Source organism: Ambystoma mexicanum, chromosome 1q (genome assembly GCF_040938575.1).
Source record: "Ambystoma mexicanum isolate Mex_15411 chromosome 1q, UKY_AmexF1_1, whole genome shotgun sequence".
NCBI classification, from domain to species: domain Eukaryota; kingdom Metazoa; phylum Chordata; class Amphibia; order Caudata; family Ambystomatidae; genus Ambystoma; species Ambystoma mexicanum.
This window is the reverse complement of record NC_090922.1, coordinates 1522553601-1522573594: the sequence shown is the minus strand read 5'-3', so window position 1 is coordinate 1522573594 and position 19994 is coordinate 1522553601. Positions and strand designations below refer to the sequence as shown.

General features: G+C 47.3%; 1 protein-coding gene across 8 annotated transcripts in view; it reads left to right on the top strand.

The window, feature by feature from the left end:
* SZT2 (SZT2 subunit of KICSTOR complex) overlaps positions 1 to 19994 on the top strand; it is a 2035845-nt gene that overhangs the window by 1306692 nt on the left and 709159 nt on the right. For all 8 annotated transcript variants that reach the window (XM_069642429.1, XM_069642432.1, XM_069642427.1 and 5 more), the window contains one exon: positions 7948 to 8056. In XM_069642429.1, coding sequence (XP_069498530.1) covers positions 7948 to 8056 — 109 coding nt within the window. The remainder of the gene's footprint in view (positions 1 to 7947; positions 8057 to 19994) is intronic.

Here is a 19994-nt window from a genome sequence, read left to right as displayed (position 1 = left end):
TTTGAAGCTACTCTTCAATTAGTAGATACCCTTCCCAAACCCACATAGCTAGAACACTGCAGTGACGGACACTAAAGAGAGCCACCGACAACACCCAACTATATAACCCTTAACCACCTCCCCGAACCCCTCTCAAGACATTGACTGAACGAATAGGAAACTTCAGCCGGAATACCACCTATAGGCAGAGCCCCAACCAGTAGCGGACAGCCTCCACTCCCACTTCTACACCGCAAGACAACCAGACCAAAAGCTGGACCAACTGGACATCACCAAACAAAGACTAAAACAACTCTCAATCTGATAATGCAGCGCAAGCGACCCATTCCAAGGAAAAGACAGAGAAGAAAGAACAAACACTCCGGAACAGCAACTAAGAATGACAACTATAGAATGCACCCCCACAGACAGGAACACATACTGAATCTACACTGATAGAAGAGACAAATCCCCCTACCGAACTCCATACCTCGCTGACAGCTGGCCACGACAGCAATCCAACCCAACTCTAGAAGCAGCAACAGCAGACAAACTAACACAAGCAAGCAGAAGAAGGATGAACAACACAAAAAACAACAAACACACGACCGATGCGATAACATCCTACATCACCAAAACAAGAGGAACTTCCAATCGACAACCACAACTCCTGGAAGATGAACCCGATGAAAACAAAAAAAAAACAAGCCAGAACCTAGAAGAACTCTTCGAAGACGCTGACACCCCGAAACCCACAACCCAACAAGCGATCGACCAGGAAGGAAACCTCAACACCGTTCAGAAGATGACCTTACCAAGAAAGGCCAAACCAAACAACACCTCCAAACTTCACTGCAATCTAATAAACGCAAGATCCATGTCAAAACACTCAACAGAGATCTTCGACCTACTCGACGACAGCAGCATTGACATCCTGTTCATCACAGAAACATGGCTGGACGACAACTACAAAATCACACTCCAAAGCTGCCTTCCAACCAACATCAAATGCCTGCAAACAGGAAAAACAAAAAAGAAGGCGGCATCGCAATAGCTTTCAAAGAACACCTGAAAATAAAAATGGACGAACCACTCAACATCCTCAATTGCGAAACCATGGTAATATACCTAACAGCGAGCCCAAAAACCAACATCACTTTCATCCTGGTGTACAGACCGCCGACATATGATGCAACCTTTGTCGACAAATTCATAGAAGCCATCACCAATTTAGCCATCACCATGAACACCTAATCATCCTGGGGGACTTCAACATCTGGTTTGAAGACAGTCACGCCAATTCCCAAAACTCACTGATTGAACAACTCACCAACATGAAACTACGACAAATTGTCAAAGGGGCGACACACTCAGCAGGACACACCCTTGACGCAAATTTTGCCAAAGAAAAACTCATCACCACGGCACCACCAATACAAATACTATGGAGCGACCACCTCATCATCCCATTCGTAATCACTCTGCCTACTCAAGTCTGCATCCAACCCCCGAAACTCACAACCACCACAAAAAGAAACTGGAAACACGTCAAAGAAAGCAACCTACTCGAACAACTGGAATTAACCAAACCCTCAACTACAGAACTAGAACTAGCTGACCTAGTCAGGAAAGCGGAGATACTTTTTTTTTTTTTATTAAAATGTTTGTTTAAAATAAACTTTTCATTTTGTCTTATCAAACATCATTTATTTGAGTTATACATTTCAATCAATTTTCAATTTTGTCTATAATCTTCTTCCAAAAATGAAAAATTATATAAATCATCCGTTTCTCGGTCCCTAACAATATTCAGGCCCATCTTTCCTCCGAGCTCAATGTCTTATGTGCGATCTCAAAGTAGGATCGACATATATTTCTCTCTTGGTCGAGAGCAGGACAGGACATAATAAGATAAGCTTTCTGTTTCCGCCTAATTTTTGCATATCCGACAAGATTTCTTTGTTTACTTGCTGTTTAGTTCTTACTAACCTTTCCCTTGTGGGTAAATATGTTTAACCGAAGTTTCACAAAAAACATTCTTATGTCTTTATCAAGGAATATAAACAAGTACGGTGGCAATTCATTGATGGCTCTGATCTCAGTTTTACTTATCTGATTTTCTTTATACCGGGTTTTATATTCATTCGTGTTTATCCAGTCATTATACATTAATTGTTTCTTGGCATGTTGAGGTCTCCTTTGTAGCATTTCTTCTGTTATATCTTCTTTTCTTAATGCTATTATTATTTGTTGTTTCCATTTTAGTAATGCCCTTGCATTTATAGGATTCGGTTTTGACTGAAAAATTTGTAGAGCTGGCACTTTTCTTTCCCCGTGTTATTTTTTGGTAAAGATCAAATTTTTTCCAGCGTACCACAAAGGTAAGTGATTGAACTGCTATTTCAGCTCGAATTCGGGCTGTTGGAAATGATTTAGGCAGCCTCATTATTTTCCGCCAGAAAGTAGCTTCCAGTATAGGCCATATTTTTTCAGACAAATTTAGTAGTGTTTCACTTCCATATGTAAGGAATATAACCTTGCTCCTATAGAATATAACCTTGCTCCTATAGAATGTGATAATTGCCCGGAACGAGAATTTACCAAATTTTTCATGTAGTATATATCCTTGACTCGCCAATACCATTACTTTTTTTTTTTAAGGTGCATCTCCCATTCTTTTTGTTCCATTGTTTGACTAATCACATTTCCCAGGTACTTGTAAGAGGATACAATGCTGATTGGGCAGTTATTGATGTGGATCACTGGTTTATTTTCATTTTGTTTCGGTTTCATAATAGCCATGATTTTGGTTTTCGCTATATTTATTTTTAAGTCATTTCTTTCCATATAGTCTGGCAGCAATCCAAGACTCTCCTGTAGACCTTTCAATGTTTTATCAAGCAATACGATGTCGTCAGCATACATCATTATTGGTATCTTTACTGAGTTTATTCTTGGGGGATATATTCTATCCAACATCATTTCACATGCAAGATCTGATGTGAACATGTTGAAAAGGGTGGTTGCGAGCGGGCAACCTTGTTTTAGCCCATTCCAGGTTTCAATATAGGCGGTCATTTGCCCATCTTCAGTTAACCTTACTTGTATTTTTGTTGAAGAGTAGAGTAACCTTATTGGTTGTAATATATGTGTTGGGCAGTTACACTTTTCCAATTTGTTTCATAACAATTGTCTGTTCACACAGTCGAAAGCAAGCTGTAAGTCCACAAGAGCTATCCAGACCTGTTGGTTGGAGGTCTTTGCTTCATGTTTTATAGGTTCAGGAGAAAAAGATTGATTTTTGTACCGACTGCACGGACAAAACCAGTTTGTAGAGGCGCAATCTGTTTATTTTCTGCAGCCCATTCCGTTAGTGCCCTCGAAAGGATAGTAGCAAATATTTTCCCCAAAGGGTCTTATAATGCGATGGGCCTGTAATTTGTGGGAATATGTTTGTCTCCTTGTTTAAAGATTGGAATAAGGACCGCTAGTTTCCAAGTTGAAGGTATTTGATTCAATTGGTTAATCAATGTAATAATTTGTAGTATCATGTCCGCCCATATCTCTGGTGAGGCTTTGATTTTTGCATTTTTGAGGCCATCTGGCCCTGGTGCTCGTGAATTATTCAATTTCATGATTATTTGTAGAATTTGTTGTCTTGTTGTTGTGATTTGCCATTTGTTCATTTTCGGATGAACTGTGAGTTCAAGGGTAGCCTTCTTCTTGTATAGAACAGTAAAATGTTCCATCCAACAGGCTTCAGTAACATTTTGTATCTTCCGATGTTGGTCAAATTGTGTTGGATTTAGTAAACTCCATAATTCTTGGGTGTTACGGTTAGTAAGGCATGATAGCGTTTGCTCTGAATCACGTTGTAACATGCAGATTTTATGTGATTTCATCCAATTCCGATATTTTTGTTTGGCTGTATAGATTGCAAGCTGTGATTCTTTAGTTCTTATTTAGGCTTCTACATAGTTTTTGTAGCTCTCTTTTTTTCATTGCAATCAGCGGATCGTAACTATGGGTGTGAGGCAAGTGTTTTTTACGATCTTTTTGGGGTTGATAATGTGATTCAAATAGCCACTCGTAATTTATTTTCTCCAGATCTTTTTTTTCTGTGGCTTGATAGATCTGGTTTAGATCTAGTACCTCAACTGACTTTAGTCTCAATCTTGTGGCTTTTGCATTCAGTTCCATGGAAGGGAGTGTAATTTTCTCTTGATATACGTCTTGCTTTAGCCATGCCATTGACATCATGTGATGGTCGCTATTGATGTTCACTGTAATCTGTTTTTATTAGTGTCTTCGCAATGTTCTCCGAAATATATATATAATCCAGTACTGCTTCCGATGTACCCTGTGACCATGTCGGAATTAATTGATGTTTGACGTTCTGATAGGTGCCAATAAGGCTAGGGTTTCTTGTTTTCATTTCTTTCATCCAAGATTTAGCTCTCTGGGACAGATCGTTCTTCTCTTTTTGATTTCCAGAGTTATCAAAAATGTGTATATTTAGATCTCCACAAATTATTATGTCAATTACTGGAAACTTGTTGACAAGTTTATCGAAAGCTGTCAGAAATGTATCTAAGTATTGTATTTCATTACCCGCTAAGGGGTTCCAATACATGTTAAATATAACAGTCCATGCAGACTTTTTACAGTGGGATTTATTTTGTTGGTGTAACACTAAATATTGGATCCATGGATTCAAATTGCTTGCTTCAATCGGCGACCAAAGGGAGGTCATTTTTATCATAGTAATCTGTCCTGACGACGGTCTTCCTTTATGTTGTGTGATGGCTGGATTGATAAAGATGTTATATCCTTCACACGTAGGAGGATGGGACAACCATGTCTCTTGTAAACAAATTATTTGAGATTGTTGTAACTATGGGTCTGTTTGATGGAATAAGTGACCATGTCCTCTAGTATTCCATGAGGTCAGTAAGATATGTTCATTCTGTTTTTCCACTCGTTTTTATGAGGACACCGATAAGCTACTTTCATTTTCTTTTGTTTGGAATGTATATTCTCTTCGGATATATCTTGATGTAGACAAGCCTTGATTAGTATGGATTTGATCTTCCATTCTATAGGACAAGGTTGTATATGCGGACTCATCGTTTCTTGTTGAGGCAAGGTTCATATCTGATTTCTCAAATTCTCACCTAAATGGTGGCCGTTCATCCATTTTAATCATCGGAGTATCATGTATTGTCCTCTGGTCCGTATCCTTCTTCTTGATACATTTGGAGCCAATACATTGTAACTGGTCATCAGCTTTTAACATTTCATACATAGTTATCTGGTTCATTAGTTGTAGTTCAACTTTATCAAGGTTATCGTCATATTGTATACAGTTAGACGTCAGGGCAAGTATAGATTTTGGACACACAGACATTTGATTTGGACTTCCTGACACAGACTATCCTTAATTTCCTTTAGGTAGGGAAATCCCACCTTAGCATAGAGCAAGTCAGGCCTCACTCCATCCTGCATTTTGAGTTAATAGAACTTTGTGGACCAAACTTGAATCTGTTGGTGTCTGCTTCATGGTTCCTTCACACTGGATCAAGCCCATCAATAATGATCTGCGCCATTCAAAACCGCCAGTAGTTGTCCAGTTAGGGACAAATACTGGTTTCACTCATGCTGCACACCTAGACTCTCTGGCACCACAGGTGTGGACTGGGAACACACAGTTCCACCCTCCTCCTGGGCCACATGTATGCAAAACTGTTACAACTACTGATTTCAGATCTGCCCAGCAGCAGAATCTGACACTGAGGGATGTGGACAGGAACCAGAGAGTCTGGGGCCCCTACACTGGGGCTCCCACACACTGGCTCACTAGCTTGCAAAAGCAGCAGCTTTCCCGCGCAAGTGCAGGAGCTTACAAGGGATTTCCTAACGTGGCAAGGCAGGAAGAAGGCCAAAAAAACATTATGGCCAAAGAATAAGCCAAAGCACAGAAATCGGACAAAAAATGAAAACTGCCAATGCCCAGGCTACTTTGTTGAATCATAAATATGGAATGTTTTCATGGAAACCTATTATCATTTTTTACTGCCAGAAAGCGGTACCTACAGTACTCTATGGTGCTGAAACGAGATCCTGGAGAGATGATATGTTTAGGTCTGTGTTAGAGGGTACTTATTGGAAAGCGCTATTGAAGCTTCCTAAATCGGTGTCAATATATCTAATTCGATATGAGCTCGGGTTGACATCTCTACACAATGTATATGTGGAAACTCTGCTGCATATATTGTAAATGTCTTATCTCAATAGCAGAAAACTCAATCATGTACATATTGTCAACATATATTCTAACGACTGAGCACCATGTGATGGCATAGTGGAGGCGAATGGTTCGAGAATTTTTGATAAAATCTGATGTGTCTGATAATATGTTGATCACTAATCCAGTGAAGGCAAAGACATACATTCTATTATGGGATTGGTGTAACACCTATGACCTATGACCAATGCATAAATAGTAACAGCTGAATCATATGTAATGAAATTCCCGGGTGCAAGACATAGAGACATGTTCTTGAGGTTTAGGTTTAACATCTGGCACACGAGGGATGTATTAGCAAAATGTAAACTAATCCCTGAAAAGATGAGTTATTGTAGATTTTGTAAAATTACTGGAGTGAGGGAAACATTATATCACCTAATAGTCATCTGCCCCTCTCTAATCGAGAAAATAACTGTGTGCTTTAGACCTCATTTCGAAGATTACACACTATTGTCAAAGGAATCACTGTGGTGGTATTTATATAATACCAGACTGACCAAAGTCAGAATTGCTATAGTCAACTATCTATTGGCCTTGAACTTAACTAATGACAACAACTGATTCAATGTTTTATGTGTTTTGAGCATGGTCGATAAGCAATATTGTGTTAAACCAATGCCTTGGTCATGTTAAATGTATTTAACTTTGCTTTCGGTAAAGGGAGTCGGCTGCTGAAACAATGAGAATAAATTGTATTATAAGGGCAAAGAAGGGGGGAAGGAATTTCTAATTTAGTTTTCCTTCTCACTTCTCTCTCTTTCCGTTATCTTTCTGGAGGTCGTATTGTAAATAAGTTGAATTTTGTTAGTTAGGGTCATTAAGGATTGTTCTTGATTGTTCACGAGTTAAGGGTCGATTTTTAATCGCTGGCCAAGGCTTGGATTATGGTGATGGTTTTCTTCTTTCTTTTTAAGTTTTAATCTATGTTGTCATTTTGTCAAGGCGGAATTGAATTGATCTGTAATGTTTTAATTTAGTATTTTTATTCTGTATTTTATATTGAAAAGTTATCAACTGTAACAATAAAACAAAAAAAACAAAAAACCACAGAATTCAGAAGGGAAACCTAGCTTCCCAGTAAAGATAGTTTGAAGGACTGATCAGTTTCCCCATAACAGTGAGCAAAAGGCAGGGGAAGTAAAACTGAAGACTTTACTTCCCTTCAAAAAGTCAGAACAGGCTCAAAAGCAAAGCAACCCGATTGGGGTCCATAGCAACGATGGAGGGAAAGTAGCCGAAAGAGAGATCTTGCCTAACACTGGCCATTTACTTGATGTTTACTCATTCTCTGTATATCTTGTACCACATTGTAAGAATCCCTACTAAACTATGCTAAGCTTGAGTGTCTCTTCTTGTCCGATTTTGATCCATGCCCACAACTTGACAACACCTGATTGCTTTACTCCTTTTTTGGAAGGTTTATTGCTGCTGTTACAGTCCCGTCCCTATGACTACTGTTTGCTGTGTATTTTGTTATGTCTGAATGACTCAGTGAAGATAAAATAATGCAATAGCTGTGGTCCAGGATGAATCCTGGACTGTGGTGTCAAGTCCCTGGTGTTTGTTCAACATCCTCTTCGTATGTGTGGCTATAACGAAAGGTGCAACAGCCGGGCTGCAATCCGAATGGGCTCGTAATGATTATACTTTTCCCACAACAGCAGCGTGAGCTACGCTAAGGCTAAGGATGAAGAGGAGCTAGAGGAAAGTCTTCGCCTTCACCAAGACGTCATCAGAAAAATTGGGGAGATCTGTCGAGTTGTAAATCAGGTACTGTCTCTTGCATCGCTTGCCTCCACTTTACTTCCTGTATGGAATCTTTGCACCAGGAATTTGATGCCCTGCAATGGAGCTCTGTGTAGGTTGCCACTGACGCACCATGAAAATGCAGTGCAAGTCATAAGCGAAGGTTTGAAATGAGGCAAAGGTATTATGAATTGTGTATATGAAATGTTTAAAAGATTTTCTAAAGGAAGTGGGCGAGAAATGCCAGAAGTGTTATGGTTCTACCACGTTTTCTTGGCCGCATTGTAATGTCTCATGGTGCATGTGGTGAGATCAGTGGTCAAGGTGTTGTAGTACTTAGAGAGACCGTGTGAATGTGTAGAGATGTCTGATAAGTGACTGTCTGTCTGTGTGACTCTTCATGAAGAACAATGGGTCTGGGTGTCTTGAGCTTAGAGAGGATTGGGCTGTGTTCTGCTACTGTTATTTATTATGTGCACTGTGGTCTCGGAACTGGTTTGCATCCTACATCATCACAGAGGTGGAGAGATTTATATAATTAAGAGCATAGTCTTTGGAATGGAAAGTGTGCATCTACCTTGCTAAGGCATTGGGTCGCTGTTCCATAGCAAGGGTGCATTTAAGGCAAGGAAGGGCCTATCTAAATGAGCTCGTCTGAATCAGGGAATCGCAGCTCGTTGGTTTTTGGTTAGATCTTGGAGATGGATCTAATTGGGGTTTATATAGACTAGGGAAGAGCTTGTCCGAAGTTGTGCATAGCCCCATGCATGATCTAGAGGATGTTACATTTTACATGCTTCTGGGGGATACCAGGTCAATGACTAAGCCTAGGCACAATAGGATGGTGACACTGGCTAGTTGACCTTTGGTTTAAATACTTAGGAGCTCCCAAGTAGACATAATTCGCTTCATATGAACTCATCCACAGACATCTGCATGAAGATTTGTGTTTCGCTGACGTAGTCCAGAAACTCTGAACTGAAAATCACTTTCAAGCTCCTCGATGTTTCATGTATATGGTGCACAAAATTAGTGGTGGGGCAGAGATTACAGGGGCCTACCCTTGGGATGGAGATAAGATTAAATCTACTGCAAGAAAAAGTATTCTGGCCATTTCCAGGTGATATTCACCCACCTGTATTTCCAGGCATGTAATAAGAGTATTAGATTGCCTATATTGGATGTTGTGGGAGAACCGAAGCTCCTAACTGTGCATATTGGAAACAACAAAAGATTGTCAGCCACGGTTAGGATTGATTAGTTCCCTTTGACTGGCCTGAGCCCTGCTTGGCTTGGATCAGATGGTCTGATGGTTCTTTGAATGTCTGGTTTTGATAGGAAACTGCCCTTACTAGTACATTTTAATGGAAAGTTTCAATTTGATATGGAATATGAAAGTGGAATGGCACTTGCTGTGAATCGGGAAATGAGTAGACCTAATCCAATTTGCAGCAGGAGATGACGTCAGTAGAAACTTGGGGCCTCATTACAAGTATGGTGGTAAGTGATAAAAGTGGCGGTTACTTTACCACTACACAAAATTATGACTTACAGGAGATTTGGCGATTATTCCTCCGGCGAAGTTACCTCAGTTGTTGGCTCCTACAAGATTTGGCAAAATTAGCGGTGGGGCTAATTCGGCAGGCAGAATCACCTTGAAAAAACAAAAACCCATTGCCGCCATATTAAAAGTCCAAAAAACAGCGGAATGAAGCCCTGAAATCGTAGAAAATTCAGCCAAAACCACAGCACAGTTCCCTCCACAAAAAAGGTGGCGGTAAATACATACAGGTGTCACAAATCAAGGACCAGGTGCACCAGAACCATTCAGCAGGAGTATAAAAGGGCCACACCCACCCAAGCAACATGCATCCACAAGCAGACGTAGATTATGGACTCATCATCCTGCTACTCTACATACAGCTACAGCAGCATGCTGGACCACAGCAAGGAAGGAGATATGCACCACAAAGGCGCAAGAGACACGTGCAGCGGAGGGCACCCATACCACGTATCTGGCTGTTAAGGTTGTATGCAGTACCCTTTGGCTGCAATACAATAACCTTGACCTCCTGGCAACAGGGACCCAACCTTTGGTAGAAGTCTGAATTACACAGGTTGGTAGTGTGGTCGAGCAGCCACGCTGATCTCAAGAGGGGTCAGTGTGAGCAGTAAGGTTGTGACAGTTTTCCAAATAAACACTTACACTCAAAGTTTCTTGATAAAACAATTATTAATTTATTTCAGTCAGTTATAAAAGCCTTCCTCAGAAGGGGAACAAAACATGTAACACTTAAATATACTTCAAAACACACTGTGTTTCTGTAAAAATCAGATGGCACCCATTGGGGATGGCACACAGACACTTCCTACACCGTCAGGTGACTTAAATAGCTAAGACACTGTGGACATTGATTTATCACCGGTACATTTAGAGCACTATGGAGTTTGGTGCAAAAGATAGAATAGAGGAATAAAACAAAGGTTACCAAATAATTCAGAAACAGGTAAGCACTTTTAAACACCTTCCCAAGCACAAAGTCAGAGGTAAAGAGGAGTCTCTCAGGGAGCCAGGACAATCAACGTTAATTGCACAATGTCCAGAGGGACTGGAGATCTTCTTTGCAGGTAGCAGAGGCGTTGCTAGGGGGTAGGGGTTGGGGCGGGGGGGTGACTGAGGGCGCTATAGCCCCCGGTCATTTGGTTGTAGCCCCGGATAGAAGCTCAGGGGTTGCAACCAAAAAGGCTAGCTAGCCCCCAGTCTGAACACTCCCAAAATTAGCTTAGCCCCAGATCTTTTCCATACCTAGCAACACCCCTGGCAGGTAGGTCAAAAGTCTTGCACAATGTTTGTAGAAAAGTTTGTAGAAAATAGAACACTTGAAGGGCCACAAGCTGGAAGGCTTGTGAAGGGCAAAGCTTTAGCAACTTTGCAAGGTAACCAAGACAGGTCTCAACTGAGAGCAAGCAAGGCTACACAACAAGAGGTAAGTTCTCTCAGACTTTACAGTACCTCTGGTTAGAAGGAATGGTTCCAGCTGGCTTCTGTTCCTGTACAGCTCTGCAGATCCTGTTGTTCCTGAGCCTCAGTCGTGGGGAGGACGTCTGAGGACTTCTCTGCAGTGAGACGGTCAGCGGCAGCAATGGGCAAACTTAATTCAGCGGTTCTTCAGTGTTTCAGCTCCCAACGCCTGACAGCAAATAGCAACACCACTTCAGACTTTCCTTCCTTCTGGGGTCCAGCACTCTGTTGAGATGGCTCAGGCTTGGTGAGTCCTGCAACCGGGAAGTCTGGAGGATCTTCCTAGCGCTCGTGTCCGACTTAAAAGCAACACAAACAATCTGGCGTTCCTCTCCCTGGCTCTTCGGTCCAGCACCAATTGCAGTGGAAAGACCACCAGCTTCGAGAGGAGCTTCGAGAAGGAGCCAGACAGGCTTACTTTGGAGTTGATTGGTCCCACCAACTCAAAGGGAGAAGTCCTTGCATGGCTTCTCTAGTTGAGGCGAATTCAGAGCTTCTCCAGCATGGGGTCTGGCATGGATTCACATGCTCATGAATATTCCCCGTCGTCAGGCTGGGAATCCTCGGTAAAGAAAAAACCAGTATCAGTTTCGTTTCTGATCTGTCTTTCGTAGTAATAACCAATCACTGGTCTCTGCGTCATACTGACCACAGCCAATGACTGCCCTCTACCTAAGCACCGCCTCTGGCAGCCATCTTCAGATTTTTACCGCACGTTCATGTGTTGGGATCCTCGTGCTATTGCTCTCGAGCGTTAGTGCTATTTTTTCGCGCTTTTTACAAAAAACTTCGATTCTTTCGGTCAAAAGAGCCTCAAGCTCCACCGATCCTACATCCGATCAACGGGGACCCGTGTCGGATTCATCTGTGCCCCTCAAGGGTGAAGATTTCGTCGAGCTACACTTCGGAGGAGTCCAGAAGCTTCTCAGGCCCTGTCTCGGAGATGGCCCAGGAGAAGGGAAGCTCGACGCCCGGAAAGCTGTTCAGGGTCTGCCCTGGATGCCAGCTGCAGAACGTCTTCAAGGAGGACGAACACTCTTTCTGCCTTTACTGCCTTCATGAGGACAAAACGCACGTGGAGAAGGACTGTGCGTTTTGCGGCAACATGTCGGAACGGACCATGAAGGACCGCCATCAACGTCTCGCCAACTGGCTGGAGGGTAAGAGCCCGTCTGGCGAGAAGAAGAAGAAATCCGAGCGGTCTTCTAAGACCTTTGAGGGCGCCCCGGCGACGGGGGCCCAACATAAGGCCAAGCACCGCGAGTCCGCTGGCACCGGGAGCGCCGAACGGTCGGGCTCTACGGGCGCCAGGCAGGGCGCACCCTCCCCGGCACCATCAACCACGAGCCAACGCTCTGGGTCGGGTAAGAGGAAGGCCGAGCACCCGGCGAAGCTCCTGGAGAGGCCCCGGTCGAGCTCTAAGGCAGAGGAGGAGCGTGGCAGTGCCCCCTCCCTCAAGGATAAGGCGGTGAGCGCACCTAAGGTGGTGAAGGCCTTGATCCATCCGACCAAGCCCTCTATCGAAACGGTCGCGGCGGCCCTGGCTCAGCCTGTGGTGGCTGCACCAGTGGTGGCGACCTCAGGGCCCAGAATCTCCCTGCCTCCTCGGAGGGAGTCTTCCTTTGTGCCCATCGATAGGACCCCCGTGAAACCCTCCCTGGGGAAGAAGAAGGGGGGGCAGGGCGTCGTCGTAGAGTCGGCCTCAACCTCAGAAGAGGAGCTGATCGAGGTCTTAAGCCACGGCCTAGGCGTGGAAGAAGGCCAGCCCGTCGGAATGGACCCCGACGCAGGTGACGACGACGACATCGTCGAGGATACCGACGGGGCCCCTGCTCGCCCGTCGGATTCCCCTCTGCCAGCGCCGCAAGACAACTCGGCGGCCATTTTGTTGGCCATACAGTCCTTATGCTCCGAGATAAGGACGAGGCTACCGTTACCGACGGAGGAACCTCTCCCGTCGGGGGATCCAGAACCGGGACCTTCTGGTGTTCCCCCTACCAAGAAAAGAAGGATCCATCCACCACCTCCTTTTCAACCGTCGCGCCCCTTCCAGCCTTCCTCCCCGTCCACCCGAGGGGATGATACGGGGACTGACACGGCAGCGACGGGTACGGACGACGAGGCATACGACGAGGATTTTCCGTCGTCGCCTCCCACCAGGGCCTCTCCGCCCGACGAGATCGGATCTTTCCACTCCATGATCTCCAGGGCTTCCGAGCTTTTCCAACTCTGCCCTGAGGAGAAGAAAAAGGAAGGCTTCCTTTATCAGCGGCGCGAGGCCAAGAGGAAGACGGTCCTCGCAGTGCCTCTGTTGGACGACATTTGGGATGAGGGCCTTTCCCTCCTCAAGAACCCTTCCACGACGCCAGCTAGAAGAGACCGGTACGAGAAAAAGTACCGGGTCCCGGACACGGCCCCCCTATCCCTCCGGGCGCAGCCTACCCCGGACTCCGTCGTCTCCGCGGCAGCCAGGAAGAAAGCGGGGGGGGTGCGGCCTCCACATCGACTTCCCCGCCGGACGGCGAGGGAAAGAAATTGGATACTATGGGGCGTAGAGTCATCTCGTCGGCAGCGACGACGATTAAAGCGGCCAACGCCTTGGCTATCGTGGCCCGCTACGACAGGGAGCTCTGGTACAAGATGGCTCCCCTGCTGGATTTTCTGCCGGACGACAAGAGGGCGGAGGCCCTTGAGATCCTGCAGGAAGGTGAGGTGGCCTCGGACCACGCCATCACCGTGGCGACGGACATCGCCGACACTGGGTTCCGCCAGCTGGGCAACGGCGTTTGCCTTCGACGTCGTGGATGGCTCAAAGCTACGGACTTTCGGCAGGACGTCCAGACCAGAGTCCTGGACATGCCCTTCGACGGGAGCAACCTGTTTGGGAAGACAGTGGACGATTCCCTTCAGGCCATCAAGGCGGATACTGAGACGGCCCGGGCCCTTGGAGTCCTGCAGCAACGACGGACGCCCTTTCGGAGCGGCGGAGGCAAGGGCGCCTCCAAAGGTTCCGGCGGCGGTTTCGCTTCCTACCGTCAAGCGGCCCGCTCGTCGTCGCAAGAGGCCTACAGAGGACGAGGCAAGTCTAGCGGACCCCGCCGTCGTCGCCAAGGAGGTCAAGGCGGCAAGGCCGCGTCCAAGCAGGATTGAACCGGCCGTGGGGTCGGGCCCCCACCGAAGCACCCCGGTGGGAGGCCGGCTGGCGGGCTTCGTCAGCGTGTGGGAGTCCATCTCCACCGACCGTTGGGTGCTGGACGCCCTGGCCCGGGGCCACGCGCTCGAGTTTCAAAGAAGGTGCCCGCGCGTCCCCCCCGTGGCCAGGAAAGAACTTCATGTCCCTCAACTTCTCCTGGAGGTAAAGGCGATGCTCAGAAAGGGCGCCATCGAACTCGTCCCAAAGAGGCTTCGGGGCTCCGGAGTCTACTCGCGATACTTCCTCGTGAAGAAGAAGACGGGAGGATGGCGCCCCATCCTGGACCTGCGACGGCTGAACAAGTTCATCAAGGCGCAGAAGTTCCGGATGGTCACCCTCCAGCACGTCCTGGGTCAACTGGAGGAAGGAGACTTCCTATCGTCGTTGGATTTGGAGGATGCCTACTTCCACATTCCCATCCTAAAGGGGCACCGAAAATTCCTCAGGTTCGTGGTCCAAGGGCGTCATTACCAGTTCAAAGCCCTTCCCTTCGGACTACGGTCGGCACCCAGGGTATTCACCAAGTGCCTCGCACCGGTGGCGGCGCAGCTGCGCCGCGAGGGGATTCACGTCTACCCCTACCTGGACGACTGGCTCATCCGCGCCAAGACGAAGGAGCTCGCCGTGGTCCACACGGCAAGGACCGTCCAACTCCTCACGGACCTGGGATTCTCCGTGAACTACGCCAAATCCCACCTGGTGCCCGCGCAAGTCGCACTGTTTCTGGGAGCGAGGCTCGACACAGTGTCCTTTCTGGCCTCCCCGTCGGAGGAGAGGACCAGGACCATCTTGGGCAAGGTGCAACGGATGTTGGTGGCCGACGCGGCCAAAGTGAGATCCATCAAGTCCCTCCTCGGGATGATGTCTTCCTGCATCTACCTCATTCCCATGTGCAGGCTCCGGATGCGCCCGTTGCAAGAATTCCTGGATGCGCGCTGGATCCAGACGACGGGCAGCTTCGAGGAAAGGATCAAGCTCGACGAGAGTTTCCGACGAGCGATACGGTGGTGGGGCACCCGCGCGCATCTGACGGCGGGCATGGACTTCCAGACCCCAGCCCACCAGGAGACTGTGACCACGGATGCCTCCCTGGAAGGGTGGGGAGCGCACACCGAAAATCTGCACGCGAGGGGACTCTGGCTCCCGACGGAGAAGTCCCTGCATATCAACGTCCTGGAGCTCCGTGCAGTGTTTTGGGCCCTCAGGTCCTTCCTTCCGTCCCTCAAGGGCAAGGTGGTGAGGATCTTCACCGACAACACCACCACCATGTTTTACATCAGGAAACAGGGCGGAACCAGGTCCCCAGCGCTGTCCAAGGAGGCGCAGGACCTGTGGCATTGGGCCGTCGCCCAAGGGATTTTTCTGGTGCCGTTTCATCTGGCGGGGATAAAAAACACCATCGCCGACTCACTCAGCAGGGAGCTGCGCTCGTGCCACGAGTGGGAACTACGGCAGGATCTGGTGGATCGCCTCTTCCGACGGTGGGGCACACCCCAGATCGACCTGTTCGCGACGGCGACGAACACCAAGTGCCGGAGGTTCGCCAGCAGGTTTCCCCAGACGAGGAGCATGGGCGATGCTTTCTCGTTCCCCTGGGAGGGCCTGTTCCTCTACGCGTTCCCTCCCTTGCCTCTGCTAATCCGGCTCGTCAACCAGCTCAAGAGGTCACGGTGCAGGATGATCCTCGTCGCACCTGCGTGGCCGAGGCAGATATGGTTCCCGGACCTTCTGGACTTGTCAGCGTCCCCGCCGATCAAGCTGCCGGCGGACGCGGATCTACTCTCCAGGGAAGGAGGCGCCATCCTCCACCACGACCCGAAGTCGCTGAACTTGCAGGCCTGGCTCCTGGAGCGCTAGAGTTTGGAGGATACGACATACCGGCCGATTGCAGAGAGGTTCTTGCAAAGGCCAGGGCGTCCTCGACTCTTAAATGCTACGGACACAAATGGAAGAGGTTCTCTGTCTGGTGCCACGCACAGAAGATTAACCCTCTACGGATTACGGCTCCCCAAGTACTGCCGTACCTGCTGACGCTGGCCAAAGCTGGTTTGGCACACGCGTCCATCAAGATTCATCTTGCTGCGATCTCCCGATACACCAGAACCACGGGGCGGACGTCCTTGTGGTCTCATCGTCTGGTGAAAGAGTTCATGAAGGGACTGTTCAGATCGTTCCCGCCGGTGAAGGCTCCGGCCCCGGCGTGGGAGCTCAACGTGGTGCTGACCAAGCTCATGGGACCTCCGTTCGAGCCTCTGCACTCGGCCCCGTTGAAGTTTCTATCGTGGAAAACAGCTTTTCTTGTGGCCATCACCTCCGCACGACGAGTGGGAGAGATCCAGGCCCTTTCCTGCAAGGCCCCGTACTTGACTTTCCACGACACGAGGGTAGTGCTCAGGACGCACCCCTCCTTCATGCCCAAGGTACCGTCGGACTTCCATCTCAACGAACCCTTGGTGTTACCTGTGTTCTTCCCGTCGCCTTCGTCGCCGGCTGAGAGGACTTTGCACTCGCTGGATGTAGCTAGAGCGCTGAAGTTCTACGTGGACCGCACGAAGGGGTTTCGGAAGACGTCACAACTCTTTGTGAACTTTGGACCTGTCAATCAGGGGAAGGCTCTCTCGAAGGCTTCCATCTCCAGATGGCTCTCCGGCTGTATCATGTACTGTCACCGGTTGGCAAACCGACCGCTGCCTGGCCGTCCGAGAGCCCATTCCACCAGAGCGATCGCAGCTACCACGGCGTTCCTATCTGGTGTGCCCCTGCTGGACATATGCAGGGCTGCTACGTGGAGGTCGACGCACACCTTCACGAAATTCTACTGCGTCGACCGGGATTCCAGGGAGGAGTCCAGGGTCGGCCAAGCAGTGCTGCGCAACCTGTTCGCCTGAGGTGAGCCTGGTGAGGAGGTAAGATGCTTAATGTTGAGTTGATGTGATGCTTAATGTTGAGCCTTTGCCACCTCCCGTGGTTGTGCATGTGTGTACTGCTATGTATTCTTTATTCATGAGCATGTGAATCCATGCCAGACCCCATGCTGGAGAAGGAACAAGTTACTTACCTGTAACTGTTGTTCTCCAGCATGGGTCTGGCATGGATTCACATGCGAACCCTCCCGCCTACCCCTCTGCGGCTCTTCACTTGGTCATACTGCCACTTCACGTGCTTCCAAATCTGAAGATGGCTGCCAGAGGCGGTGCTTAGGTAGAGGGCAGTCATTGGCTGTGGTCAGTATGACGCAGAGACCAGTGATTGGTTATTACTACGAAAGACAGATCAGAAACGAAACTGATACTGGTTTTTTCTTTACCGAGGATTCCCAGCCTGACGACGGGGAATATTCATGAGCATGTGAATCCATGCCAGACCCATGCTGGAGAACAACAGTTACAGGTAAGTAACTTGTTCCTTCAGCACAGCAGCAGGGCTTCACCGGGCAAACCAATGGCCCAGGAGTTGTAGCAGGCGTCTCTTCCAAGTTCTTCTTCGGATTCCTTAGTCCAGTGGTCCACTCTGCCTTCTAAGCCAAACAAAAGTCCTCGCCTTTTATGCAGGTTTCTCCCATTTATTCCAGCCTAGCTGGCAATCACACAGCAGGGTGGCTGTCCTTGCCGGACAGCCAGCCGGCCAATCACCTTTTGGGTGCATTCCTGTAACCAAGGGGATTAAGCACAGGGAGTTTCGGGCACCTCCCTCACTTCATGCCCCTGCCAAACATATTGGTGCTAGAGGCGGGATTCACTCGTGAATCCCGCCAAAGACAAAATGAATACAGAGACCAAACCTGGTTTGGCGCGCAGAGTAAATCTCAAGAAGGACTTTCCTGACAAGAAATGGTGAAAAAAGAAGACTGGGGCCATTTTGACGAAATGGGCACCCGTGCGTGCCTTACAGTGGCTGCGAACGCAGCCCGTGGTAAAAACACACAATGGTAGTAAAAAGTAAACCACTGCCACCAGCCATTAATTGTAGGAAGGGTATCATAAAAATGTTACCTGAGAAACTAGACAAAGGGGCTACTAAGTGATCCCTCCAGCACCCTATTGTAAGATAGTGTGTGCTTGGTCTAGAAAGTTACAAAATGTAAGTAAAGTCAATTTCACTTTACTGCTCTTGGAAACAGTAGTTCATTCCAGAGAAGGTATTTAAACCTTTGGGAAATCTGAAAGACTTCCCTCTGTCACTGCACTGAAGTTGCTGTGTGCCACAATGTAAAGAAGATGCCTATGGAGTTTGTCAGAACACAGACATTATATCACATTAAAATTACATGAGATACAAATTCCTAGGGGTCTCTAAGGTAGAAGGGAATTAACACATTTCTGAGAATTCTCCCTAACACCGCCCATCCCCATGGACACTCACGGACAGCCAATTAGTCGCCCTTTGCCGCATGAACCGTCCAACCATCCCCGATCTGCTCACCCTGACACAGGCAGAACTTCAGAGCGCCAGCCAATCCCCCCTCCCATGCTGAAGCGTGTGGCAGTCCTACATTTCTGTGGCACATGTGCATTTAGAAACACAGTTGGGACACTGAATGGGATGTCTCAGCCCACCTTCTTCAAGGTGCTGGACCAAGTCCTGTATGCCCTCACGAGGCATATCCATCAGCACATCTCCATACCCATCGCACCGGCACAAGCAGGTGTAGCAAAGGCAGGATTCTACAACATTGCCCATTTCCCCAACACCATTACAACATTGGATTGCACACATGTGGCGTTGGTAACCCTCCCCATGCCCCTGCATCCCCAGGCTACAGAACCGGGATACCGCAACATGCAACAATACCATTCGGTGAATGTGCAGGTGACCTGCGATGCCTACTTCACCATCACAGATAGAATTGAACAGGTCAAAAGAAGGAACACCTTCACACTCTCCTGTGTACCCTGTGGTCTAACATAAATAAACACAGACACTCAAGTAATGGTATCTTACTCAAAAGATTGTTTGGACCGTATTATATCACACATCGTGAATGGGATTGATTGATGCGTCAACATTTCTTTTCATCAAACATTGCTTTTTATAACACACATATAGACCATGGAAGCAGACACCAGTGATGCCGGTGAATGCTTGTGTAACAAAACCGAGGACAATTCAGTAATCGACACAACATAGTGAACAGCATATTTAACAAGTACAAAACAAAACGAAAACCGTAGCCAAACGGGGAGGGGACTTAAACAAGACCCTGACCCAACTTGAGCAAAGATGGGTCCATAAACTAGACACAGTGCAAGCAGGACTCAACATTTCACTTGAGTGGAAGTCTTTCTTATAAACACAAACAAGTTGCCTAGCCCAGGTGGTAGTCTGTTCTTCCATTAAATGTCTGCCCCCGCCCAGATTATATGCAGAGGGCTCTGGGTCACAGACTATACTAGACTGCAAGACACACCACCATACAGTGATTTGTTACACTTCAGGGAGCGCCGGCTCTTGGGTCACCAACATGTTAGGATGCATTCTAGTAATGGAGAACACACGCAGGATTCTACCTACATGCACTGCGGTCAGGAATTTAATACTGTGTATTTCCATGTATTCAAGCTATGCCTAGCCATATATGTCTAGTTAATTATGCTCGCTTCTCTATAATGATTTTTGCTGCTACAACACGTCTGACTTGTCAGGTATTTATTACTGTATATTTCCATGTATTCAAGCTATGCCTAGCCATATATGTCTAGTTAATTATGCTCGTTTTTCTATAATGTTTTTGCTGCTACAGCACGTCT